Raw genomic sequence first — 12589 nt, 5'->3', positions numbered from 1 at the left:
CTGTTCGATTTGGAAGGAATTCTGGCTTTTTCTGGTGTCCATCTGATCTAGTTCGTAGCTTCTACAACAGTGAAGAAATCGGGTGAGATCTTTTCAATTACTGCTCGTTCAGATCTACGATGCCATTCCTTCAGTGGCGAAATAGAACTCACAAGTTAATCATTTTTTGTTACATGAAGGTCGATTATAGGCGCAAACATTACCTTTCCAATCTCCTGTGTCGTACATTCAAAATTATCTTCCTCTCTTGCATTATAAAAGAAATTATTGCCTTGTTAAAAGTTGTATACTCCTCTGAATTTCTTCGTCCGAACCAAATAATTACATATGTTACCTTCACCTAATGGCGGTACATGCTACCTCTTCGCCATATTGTGCACGATTATTAATGCCGACTTCGACACAAAAATGCTCGGAGACTCCACGTTTCGCAGTTGAAAACCACTAACAAAAAATAGTATTTCTTTGCATGAAATTATCGTAGGTTTCAGAGGGGGCAGCTTTTTAAAAGTACTGCACAGTAACCTAGTATACAGGGTGTTTTCCCGTTACAGACTTCTAGAATTACGTACCGTTTCCGCGCTACAACCATTTGAAAAAATGTTGGCAACGCGACCGCCTATACAAGTAATTGATTTGGAGTGACCCAGTATATCATTTGTTTTACAGTTCCAAAGAAATTGCTCGTGTAGTCGTTGACGGGTTCTATTCAACGTGACACAGTACGGCATCTTCCAGTTCGAGTGTGCGGTGTCTCCTTGGAGCGCTACTCACACCTGCTTACGGTGAAGGTACCCTTTCTCGAAATTGTGGAGAAAAGCCCATGCGATAGAGTCGGACGTTGCGGAGAACGATCTTGGTAAAGGTGATAAGCGGCGCTTCCATTACCGTGAGATTCGCCATTCAGAAGAATCACGCCGGTGTATTCTGGAAAAATTTACTGGATCGTGTTGCTCTAACACTGACAGACACGTGATGCATACCTTCTTAGCAAACATGTTTTCAAACGACTGTAACACGGAAACAGTTCCTATTTAAAAAAGTGATGTACTCTCCCCCCTGTAATAGTCCTAGAAGTTGTAATGAGAATTACTGAACGCCCTGTATTGGTGAAGCGTAGTGTGGAATATAATATGGAGTACATGATATTAAGCAGCTTTCTAACTACAATATTGGGGGAAACTATATTCTGAACTTTTGCTCTGAGCTTAATGGCTCAAGGAACTGTTGTTTAATTGTTTTTTTTTCAATTCTAAACTCAATGATTTCGTATCAGAAGGAACATTCTCAAATACACTGCTTGGACCTGTAACTCGAAAGCACACACGCTATTAAGTTTTCTGACATTTTCTTGATGAATCATTACAACAGCTCGTGGTTCAGTGATTATTGTTGCTGTTTAAAGGTCACGGGGTCACTGGCTCGACTCCCGGCCGGGAATGTCTTGACTTCGCTCGGGGATTGGGTGTTTCTGTTGTTATCTTTTCATCCCCTTTTTAAGCGAGGTACAATCCACCGTCAAATACAAAAACTTGCGTTAGGCGGTCGTCAAAACCTATATGGGGTCTCCAGGCCAATAATTGCATACGACTATTTCATTCTTATTTTACTTATTATTTAATATTTGAACAGTTAGCTACGGAGAATTCATTTCAGTTGGGTCTAGTTTGTGTGTGTCTGTGATTATTCTTTTAAACGTTCGTCGACAGACAGCGTTTCTAGTTAGTTTTCTGGAGCTTAATTTTGTATTACTGCACAGATGAATAATTCAGGGGTTTGTTTGAACCGCTCACGGTTGTAGTTCGGTATTTACTATGTATACAGATACCTTACAACATCAGAACAGAGGGAATAATGTACACGCAGGTACCTGAGAAACAGTCTTAAACTGAAACTGTCTGGCAGATTAAATCCCTGATCCTGACTGGGACTCGAACCCGCGCCCTCTGTCTGTCACGGGCGAGTACTCTACCGTCTGAGCTATCCAAGCAGGACTCACGCCCCTCCCTCGCAGCTCTACTTCCGCCACCTCACCATCTCCTATGTTCCGAAATTCAAGGAAATTTTCCTGCACGCCTTGCGTCCCGCCTCTGTAAGAAAGGATTTTGCTGAGAAATGGCTTAAACACAGCTTTGTGAATGTACTAGAATGATCCTTTCTTCCAGAAGCGATAGTTCCCCAAGGTAAGCAGCAGAATTTTAGTGACACATAAACAGAATGATGTAAGATACTGGCAGAAGTTAAGCTGTGAGGGCGGGTTACATGTCGTCCATACAGTTGTAATCTGACAGGAAGTTTCAAATCAGCACACACTCTTCTGCAGCGTAAAAATTCGTTCCGAAATCTTAAAGTTATATGCATTTTAATTTTTGTTGACAGAGTGCATCATTAAAAATCGGGCAATGAGTCTGTAATTCCTACCGTTGAAGATTTCCCTCTGCTGCAATTCAGTTACAGGCATTACCTGAATTACAGGCATTTACCTGAATACACTGGTACTTTAAATCTTTGCAGGAATGGGAATGTAGTAACAAGTCTCACGACGAGCTTCGTCAAATTTATGTTGTTCTGACTAGTAACTCTCGAATGCTCTGTGGACTGACAATAAAGGCCGTATGCTGATGAGCATAAGGAAAGCAATGCGAGAAGCATTCAGTGAATTTCTAAGTCAAATTTTTCCTAACTTTATAACTAAAAATCATAAGACGTTTTGGTCTTACGCGAAGTCTGCAGGCGCATCAAAATTTTCTGTTTTATCGCACAATGACTATACTGTGATTGGAATGTGCAATGACAGATAGAAGGCTGAAAATTGAACAAATTCTTCCGAAACAGTTGCACCGCGGAATACTGTAATACAGCTCATTCTTCAATAAAAAGACGAACGCCAAAATGACAAATACCGTGATAAGCAACTGCGGAACAGAAAATTAACCAAACCTGCTCAACACTAGAGCGGATGAGATACGTGTGGTTTACCGCCGAGATTATTTGAAAGAACTTGTTCTCTTCTAGCAGTAGTTTATCGAAGGTTGCTGGAGTAACAAAGCATACCTAGCTGTGAAAAGAAGTGGACATCATTCTCGTTTTGAAGAAGGGTTGTCGATCATATGTACATAATAATAGACCTATATCTCTGCCATCAATCTGTTGTACATTATGGAAAACGTTTTATGCTCATGAAATACGATATTTTTTGAGAACAGAAATCTGCTCTATAAAAAATAAATATGGATTCCGGAAACTGAAATCTTGCTCTGTTTCTTCACCGAGACCCTGAGAGCTGTAGGCAATGGCGGACAGGTTGATGCCGTGTCCCGTGACTTCCAGAAAGTATTTGGTTCAGTTTTGCGTTGTCATTGAGTGAACACAATACAAGATTACCAAGTATCGGACCAGATTTGACACTGGATTCAAGACTTCCTTGCAAACAGAATTCAATGCATCGTTCCTTACGGAACAAATTCGAGAGATGTAAAGGTAATTTCGGGTGTACGCCAAGGAAGTGATACAGGGCGCATATGGTTTGAAGTGTATATAAATGATTCGCAGACGATGTAGTTATCGATAAGAAAGTTGCAACCATTAACTGCAGGAAAACCAGTAGAGGATCTGTGATCGGTGCAGTGACTGACAGTTAACCCTGAAGTTGTATATGCAGATGTAGATGTAGAAGTAGAAGGTAAACAGATGTAACGTTTTGAGTACAAAGAGATGATCCACTACTTTTGGGTATACTATTGGTGACAAGTAGCAGGAAACAGTAACTAAAATAAACTACTTAAAAATATCCATCCGGGGCAGTTTAAAATGTAATGACCACATAAAACAAATAACAAGAAAAAACAGATGCCACGCTGATATTCATCAATATAATCACCTTCCAAAGATTAGGTGTTGAATCCATCTGTTCCGGTCCCTATCATCAATCCACCTCGTACGAGGACTTCCTATTTTTCTCTTTCCACTAGGCCGACAATTAATTCACTATTTTTCTTTTCGGTCATCTATTTTGCAACAACGTGATCTTCCAGTTTCATTTTAGTCTCTTCTATCCTGGCAATCTGATCGTATTGTTTCATTTCTTAATTTATCCAGTTTACTACAACCCGCTGCCTATCCCAGGAATTTCACTTCTGCTGCCTGTATGCATCAATTTGAATGAACGGCAACAGTACTTGTCTATACCTAGTATATACTCATGTTACAAGCACAACTTCGTAGTTAATATTCCCTTGCGTAGTTAACAATCAGTTGACAATGAGTTCTCTTATAGCTGATACTGATTTTCATCTGAAGATAGGCCCAAAAGCTCGAAACTAATTATCTGTTTCCTATATGCGGTCTCGGCTAACGAAGATTTTACAAAAAATTAACACTCATCGACTTAAAATTTGATCAGATATTCTGCTGTCGCTGATGTATGGAAAATTCGCTGCAGGTAAGATGCGTTCGGCAGTGTTTACCAGCGGACTGAATGATACGTGTAACGACAGAACATTGTTACAAATTCATGGACCATACTGGTATTCCCTCTTATTATTCACACTTGGACTCTTACGTTTCTATGATTACGGCTGGAACCGCACGACCGCTACGGTCGCAGTTTCGAATCCTGCCTCGAGCATGGATGTGTGTGATGTCCTTAGGTTAGTTAGGTTTAAGTAGTTCTAAGTTCTCAGAAGTTAAGTGCCATAGTGCTCAGAGCCATTTGAACCATTTTTTTTATTACGGCTGTATAGTCGATAGGAATGTTTTAAGTCACATCGTCAGCATCTCTCTGCTACTTTCGGAGTACTTAGAGCTGCACAACACTGAAGAAAGGATATGGGTGCGACAGTGGTGTCTCTCAGGCTTACTGGTTAGAAGCGACCCGCAGCGATTTCTTCTCTTATAGCAAACCCATAAGCTCAGAGTGGCAGGTACACCCACCGACCTCAATTATTTGATGGTACATTTCAGTCTCTGCGTTCCTCTACTTTTACTGCCCACATCTGACCGCTTGTCAATCGTGGACATCGAAATAAGCGTCCACAACATAAAAATTCTACTGATACAGCTGATCAAAAGAATATCAGCTGGATCTGATGGGATACACATACAATTACAGACAGATTAAGCGGAAGCACTTTCTCCTCTTTTATAAGCAATCTACTCCAGGTCGCTGGATGAGCAAAGCGTTCCTAATGATTGGAAGAAAGCCCAAGTCATTTCCGCGTTCATCGAACGGACGCAAAGTAAGTGGTCACTTTTACCGCTGAAATCGATCATTTTGGGACAGGTTCTATGCTCACGTATTATGACCTTTCTGGAGACCTGAAGTCTCTACTGTAGGAATCAACAGTGTTTCCGAAAACAGCGGTCGATTGAAACCTAGATTGCTCAGTTCGTTCATGAGTCCCACAAGGCAGCAGATGTCGCCGCTCAGATCGATGTCGTGTTCCCTGACTTTCAGAAGGCGTTCGTTACAGATCCCCCGTCGCCTGGTGAATAAAATAAGAGACCAGCTTTGCGACTGGACTGAGGATACCCTAGCAAAAGTAACACAGCATTTCATTCTTAACGGACAAGAATCCTAAGACTTAAAAGCAACTTCAGGCGTGCGCCAAGAGGGTGTTATAGGACCATTACTTTTCGCAATGTATGTATAAATTACCTAGTGGATAACCTCGGTAGTTCTATTAGGCTTTCTGCGAATGATGCCGTTGTGTATAAAGTAGTTACAACGCTAGAAAGTTGTAGCAAAATGTAGCAAGATCTAAAATTTATCGACGCTTGATGGAGAGATGAGCATTTGACCTTCAAAATAAATGTATCATATTGTCCGTAGACAGACAGAAATACCTGTTATCGTATGATCAAACAATTGCAAAATAATCACAAAAAATGGTCCCATCCAATAAATATCTAGGGGTATGCGTACATGATTATGAACTTTCAGCATCTGGATAATACAAAAGGTAAATATAGCAATCCTCAGTCAAATGGCAGTTTACTCTTTTAAAAAGAATTGCATGACTGCGGGTCAGCACCATCTAAAACGTAAAACTAATTAAAGGTGAAGAAGATGTCAGACAAATTCACTGGAAGAGTCCTCAGGAAGTGTAATTTACCCAACGAGAATGTAGCTTTCAAAACACTCTTTCCACCAATACATTAATATTGCTCGTCAGGCAGGGATCTGTACCAGATGAGATGAACAGATGAAACAGAGATGGCCCAGATAGGAAAAGAGCGTTTCGTTGGAGGTTCATGTAGGAAGCGTGAAAGCGTCATGGAGGTCCTCAGCCAACTCCACTGACAGACGCTACAAGAGGCGTTCTGCATCACGTCGTGGTTTCCCGTCAGAATTCCGAGAGCTTGTGTCTCTAAAGAAGTCAACATTGCTTCTTCGTGCGTATATCTTGCGAAACGTCCATGAAAGTAAAATTAGAGAGATTCGAGCCCACACCAAGGTTTAACAACAGTCGACTTCCTGCTGATTATTCGTGACAGGAAGAGGAAAGGGGGTAAGTGACAGTGGTATACAAAGTACCCTCCACTAATACCAAAAGGTGACTTGCCGAGTATGTATGTAGATACTGATTTAGAAGTAAATTGAAGCTTTTTCTTGATGTGTTAACGCTCTGCCTATCGCCCTGTCCTTTTTTCTTGTTATATTTACGTTTTCCTTTCCTCACCCATTCGTTGGAGAACTTTCCCATTTCTTAGTTTATAAAATGTTTTTCAGCACCATTCAGTAAAACCCCAGTCGAAACGCTTCTTTTTCAGTTTTTCCACTATTCAATTTCCGGTCTGGGCTATTTCCGATGTACATTTTAAAGAATTTCCTTTCTGATGGTAAGGCTTATGACTGGCACTCTGCGAGGAGTGCTCTCTTTATCTGTGCTAATCTACTTGTCATTTCCCCTTGAAATGATTCGTCCGTCACGTATTATTTTGCTTGTAACGCAAAAAATTCTTCACTATAATTTTCCAGGTCCCCAGTTTTGACGTTACCTTGGTTGCTCCTCATCAATACTCGGGTTTTTCTTTGGTTTAATTTCAACCCATATTCTACTCTCAATAGGGGTGTGATTTAGAGACCATGAAAAGCACTGAACTGATCTCATAATGCCTCAACTGTGTCTGGAATTACATTATGAGTAGAATGGTGTGTTTAAGTACATTGACACAATGGTTATTTAAATCGCTTTCGCCATGGTGTTTGACACGTTTAAACACAATAAGTTACGTGCGACGGATGATTAAATTTAAAAGGTGAATCAAAAATTAAATAATAGCTCAAGAAATTCGTGCAATAACAAAGTAACGCCACATATATAGCATTTCTAAGTCGTTTTACAGGATCGAATCCTTTCACACCTTGAAGCAGATCAGAGGCCTCAGAGTTACTGTCGAGTTAGAAACACCCGAGTTGGACTGTGGACAAATGTGTCAAAAGGTTCTTCACAGACGGCCTATTCGCTTCAAAACATTGTCATAACAGTTACAGCCGTAGGACGTTTTTTTTAAAAAAACAGGTGTCTTTGGTTTCATTATACGTTTCGGAAACGGCTGCACTTTAAATATGTCATTAACATCATTAATAAGATGTGTCTCGTTATATAAAACCTCAGACACATTGTTGAACGAATGCGTTTCCATCCTTTCGACATCAACAACCTTCTTCCATAATATCCACTATCATAGGAACAGAGGGTATAGCTCTGGTTGACCTTAAGACAGGTTGGGTTACGTTGCAGTGCTAAGGCGCTTGACTGCCGTAGCAGTAAAGTCTTGCATCTAATAACGATGATTTCTATAAATTCAGCACTTGAGAGCTTGTGTGTGTGTTTGCGTGAGTGTGTGTGTGTTTAGGTATGGTGTGTGTACGTGCATTATACGAATTGTATTGCCGTGACCGCCCGACTCTAGTACTTACGTTGGGCAGCGGAAAGGGACACCGGCCGGCGCAGAAGTAGGCGTCGAAGGCCTCTGGAGCGATGATCCAGTCTGCCCAGCCGATGTCGGCGAAGTTGACGGCCATGCGGTGGCGGCGGCAGGTGGCGGTGCTGTTGCTCGCTACGGCGGACAAATCGCTGCCCGCCGCGTTGTCCGTCCAGTCCGGCTCCTGCACAAACAGAACATAAGCAAAAACTGACTCTCCTCTCAGCCGCACACTGTCAAATCATTAATTACACTACTTCCCATACATACTTAAAATACCACTTATCATTGCTGTGTCCTCCAGAAGATATAGGACGTAACCAGCATTCAAAAGTACCGAGTTGCCTACGACTAAGGCGCAGCGCAGTTAAGATCAAGCTCCAAGGAGGGTGCACTCTACTATGTTATGCATCCACCAGAGTCAAACAAACAGTGACCAAGCAGAGATGTATCTGTCAAACATGAATGCTCGTATAAGTATACACACAGCTCCTCTCAGCACGTAGTAAGTACCTCAAGGATAAAATACTAGCGGCCGACTTACTCTTAGGCTAACCGATCACGACTTACTGCCATAGCCAGACGTCCATACATCGTCAGCCACGTGTCGACAAGATGCACTCCTAAAATTATTATTCATTCTCCCGTCCAGGGAAGGCACTTTAATTGAAAATTACTTACTAAGTGTATTTCCTTCGGACTTTCATGCCTGTCGAAAGTAACATTGCATCGTTACTATCAACGGCACTCAGAAATTTTGCTTAGAACCAAAATCAAACTTACGCGTAACAATGGGTGGCATCTTCGGGGTTTCGAGAAAGTGATCCTTTAATTCTGTTGCTCAGTGTATATAAGGGTTGCAGAGATGAATTGGGAATTGTCCTAGTGAGCCGTGAATTACGGCACACTGACTTCCCAGCCGCTATTAGGAGTGTGTTCAACAGTTGTTTGTCGCACACAAAGTGTGCTGGCGTATGCTCAAGGCATGTGGCATAGAAGTTACTACAGCATCGGAACAATTCTCAAGCGATGTAGTCCTTCAACAAAGGAAATAGCTTACAATACGTTAGTTCGTCCAGTGTTAGAGTATTGTTCGTCCGTATGGGACGCTTACCAGTTGTGTCTGATTCAAGAGATTGACAAGGTCCAAAGAACAGCGGCAAAGTCGTGACTGGTACACTTACCCATCGCAAGAGCGTTACAAATCGCATAGAAAGTTTGAAGTGGGACATACTTGCAGATAGCCGGCGCGCCAAGCGGAAGGGGCTGCTCACTAAATTCCGAAATCCGATCTTCGCCGACGGTGTAGAGCATACATTATTACTATCAACTTTCAAATCGCGAAATGATCACCATTCTAAAATAAGGCAAATTAGAGTTCGCACTGAGGCGTTCAGGCAGTCGTTTTTGCCTCGCGAGATCCGCAAATGAAACAGACAGGGAGAAATATGACTTTGGCGCGAATTGTGCCTTCCGCCACACACCACTTGGTGGCTAGCTCAGTATATATGTAGATGTAGATGTAGATGCAGAGGCCTAAAACAGACTCGCTGGAAACGTGCCACCAACGCCCTCTCGGCCGCCAGTATTTAGATAGCCGCTGCGGACTGGAGGGCCAGTTAGTTTGAGCATGTTACGCACAGTTAGTTCGAGTCAGTACTCCTTTTTGGTTGGTTGGTTTTTGGGAAGAAGACCAGACAGCATAGTCATCGGTCTCATCGGAGTAGGGAAGGATGGGGAAGGAAGTCGGCCGTGCCCTTCCAGAGGAACCATCCCGGCATTTGCCTGGAGTGATTTAGGGAAATCACGGAAAACCTAAATCAGGATGGCCGGGCGCGGGATTGAACCGTCGTCCTTCCGAATGCAGTACTCCTTGTGAGTTCCAGCATGTCGCCGATTCGGAGCCGCGGACTTAGCCTGTAGCACAGAGACAGTCAGCTTATAGCAACCTTATAGTGAACATAGCGGACTTCGTACTTCAACAGCAGTGAGGCTAAAGTGGACTATATAGGACAGCTTGTATCACAGCACATGGAATCTTAAGTTCAAATGGCTCTGAGCACTATGGGACTTAACATCTGAGGTCATCAGTCCCCTGTAACTTAGAACTACTTAAACCTAACTAACCTAAGGACATCACATACGTCCATGCCCCAGGCAGGATTCGAACCTGCGACCGTAGCGGTCACGCGGTTCCTGACTGAAGCGCCTAGAACCGCACGGCCACACTGGCCGGCGAATCTTAAGTAGCTCATTGTTTGTGTTAATAAAGAACCCAGTTAATAATTGTGTGCAGTTTGTGTTATAAAAAGAGGATAACAACAACCAAATAACATCCTCTCCTCGCTCCCATGGGATATCTACAGAGACAATGTGACGATATAAAAGGCAGAGCTTCAATTTCGTGGGGCCATCTGTGGGACAGCCTGTTAGAGCCCGGGCCTGAGCTACCTGCCAACGCTATTTGTTACCAGCGCGCGGAAATCGGTCACTGTTCTGGGTGGGTGGATGGTGAGTGGGATCATGGTCTTCGAGGAGGCCGTGCTGACGACGAATACGACACATAGTGTGCGTTCTGGAGCGGCAGTGCACACGGAGAAAACGTCGCGCTGGTGGTGCCTGGCGAAACATCACCAGTGCAACCACTAACATTCTGGTCGTGATTCACTTCGAGCTGTGCTATCAGTTGAAGGGCTCAGTATTGTTCTGTTTACTGTTGCTCTGATGGCGGGGTGGCTTCATGGCCTAACTCTGTTTGGCTGAAATATATCTCAATTGTTGTTAAAGATTTATGTGAATCAGAATCTGGGCTAAGGGGGGGGGGGGGGGGGATGGGGTGCTGTTATATTATTGCTGAGTTTAAATGAGTGTGGTATATCCGACCAGTCTGATTTTGTTATGTCATCTACATTCCAATATAGTGTCGATCTTTTTCCTTGTTGTTTAAGTTGTCTATTATGTTTAGCCTGTAGTGGATTGGAAGAATTAATATTAGCTTTACACGTTTTTGTGTCAGTTCCCATTTGCATTGTATTTGTGAATTCAATCCGAACTTGTGTCCAGCAAACGTATTTCATTATTGTCCCTTCTAGCATTTATAGTTAATTAGGATAGTCTAGTTGATTTACGTTGTACTCTCCTGTTCTTGTAGTTACATTTATTTTAAGGGGCCGGCATTTTACTGAGTTTGCATTTTATGTTACATGTTAGGTTCATACGTATTTGTTGTATTAGAGTGTAAGTTATATTTCCTTCTGAGTTTGTTATGCTCATTCGCTGCGATTTGCTAGATTGTGTTATCAATAAACCTTTTTAAACTTGATCAATGTTTACGGCCTCACAACTCCCGAGTTTGTTATGCTCATTCGCTGCGATTTGCTAGATTGTGTTATCAATAAACCTTTTTAAACTTGATCAATGTTTACGGCCTCACAACTCCCGAGTTTGTTATGCTCATTCGCTGCGATTTGCTAGATTGTGTTATCAATAAACCTTTTTAAACTTGATCAATGTTTACGGCCTCACAACTCCCAGCCACTTAGCATAGTCTTCGTTTTCTGAGCCACAATAAGACAATATAGGCCAAAAATGGGGAAATACACTGACATAAACGACTTTCCATTACTATGACCCGGCCTCTGGGAGTGAGCGTCTCAGAAATGGTGAAACTAATCGCTGTTCGCGTGTTACTCCCGTAGTCACCTATGAAGCCGTTGAAGGACGGTAAAACTGCGAGTGGGTGACAAGGTGTTGGATGTCCACGCCTCATCACAGAACGTGGAGACTTTCCCCCTCTCTACAGCAGGACTGGCGGTGGTCTGTGACACACCCTAGTGTACGCGCGTTTCAGAGAACCCTGGGCTCCACAGTAGACGGCCGCCACGTTACCCAGCCGATATCGTCAGTTACAACTGAATCATTGAGACTGGCCGTTGATAAATGGCAACACGTCGCCTCTTTGGTCGAATCAAGTCTCTTGCTACATAGATCAATGGTTGTTTCTGGGTACGCCGACATCAAGACGATCGGTTAACTGGAACATGGATCGGGTCACGGACACAGGGCAGAAGGGGTAGTGTTATATTATGAGAGCTTATAGTGTGAGGGACGTTCACTTGGGATTCCGTGTGACCTGTGGTATTACTCGAAGGCACCAAGACAGTTGTGGACTACGTGAACATTACTGCGGACAGTCTGCATCTCTTAATGTTGGATGTCTTCCCCGACGGCAATGCCATCTCCCAGCAAAATAAAAGCCCGTATTAAAAGGTTAGAATCGTGCTACAGTACGATGGGGCACTGTCGCTGACGTATTCGCCATGAAATTAGCCTGATCTGAACCCGATGGAATGCATCTGGGACTCTATCCGGCGCAAGCTCCGCGCATGCATCCCACCAGCCCGTATTTTACGGGAATCGCGGGACCTGTGCGTAGACATCTGGTGTTATTTACTTCCGGAAACTCATCAAGAACTTTTAGAAACCCATGCCCCACTCAGTCAGTGTTGTATTGCAATTCAGACACACTGTTAATAGAGTTTTAGTTTATTCATCAGTTCATAAAGAGCCCACGGGTCACTTTGGAGCGCTGTAAGCGGAGTACAACTGGTACCATGCTATCATGTGATCATTTGCCGGTGACAAAAATGGTGTGTGTGTG

At 42.9% G+C, this 12589-nt stretch overlaps 1 protein-coding gene across 5 annotated transcripts in view; it reads right to left on the bottom strand.

The window, feature by feature from the left end:
• LOC126322757 (uncharacterized) overlaps positions 1-12589 on the bottom strand; it is a 672754-nt gene that overhangs the window by 60433 nt on the left and 599732 nt on the right. For all 5 annotated transcript variants that reach the window (XM_049994581.1, XM_049994583.1, XM_049994580.1 and 2 more), the window contains exon 7: positions 7925-8113. In XM_049994581.1, coding sequence (XP_049850538.1) covers positions 7925-8113 — 189 coding nt within the window. The remainder of the gene's footprint in view (positions 1-7924; positions 8114-12589) is intronic.

Source organism: Schistocerca gregaria, chromosome 2 (genome assembly GCF_023897955.1).
Source record: "Schistocerca gregaria isolate iqSchGreg1 chromosome 2, iqSchGreg1.2, whole genome shotgun sequence".
Lineage (NCBI taxonomy): Eukaryota > Metazoa > Arthropoda > Insecta > Orthoptera > Acrididae > Schistocerca > Schistocerca gregaria.
This window is presented reverse-complemented; position numbering and strand designations above follow the sequence as displayed.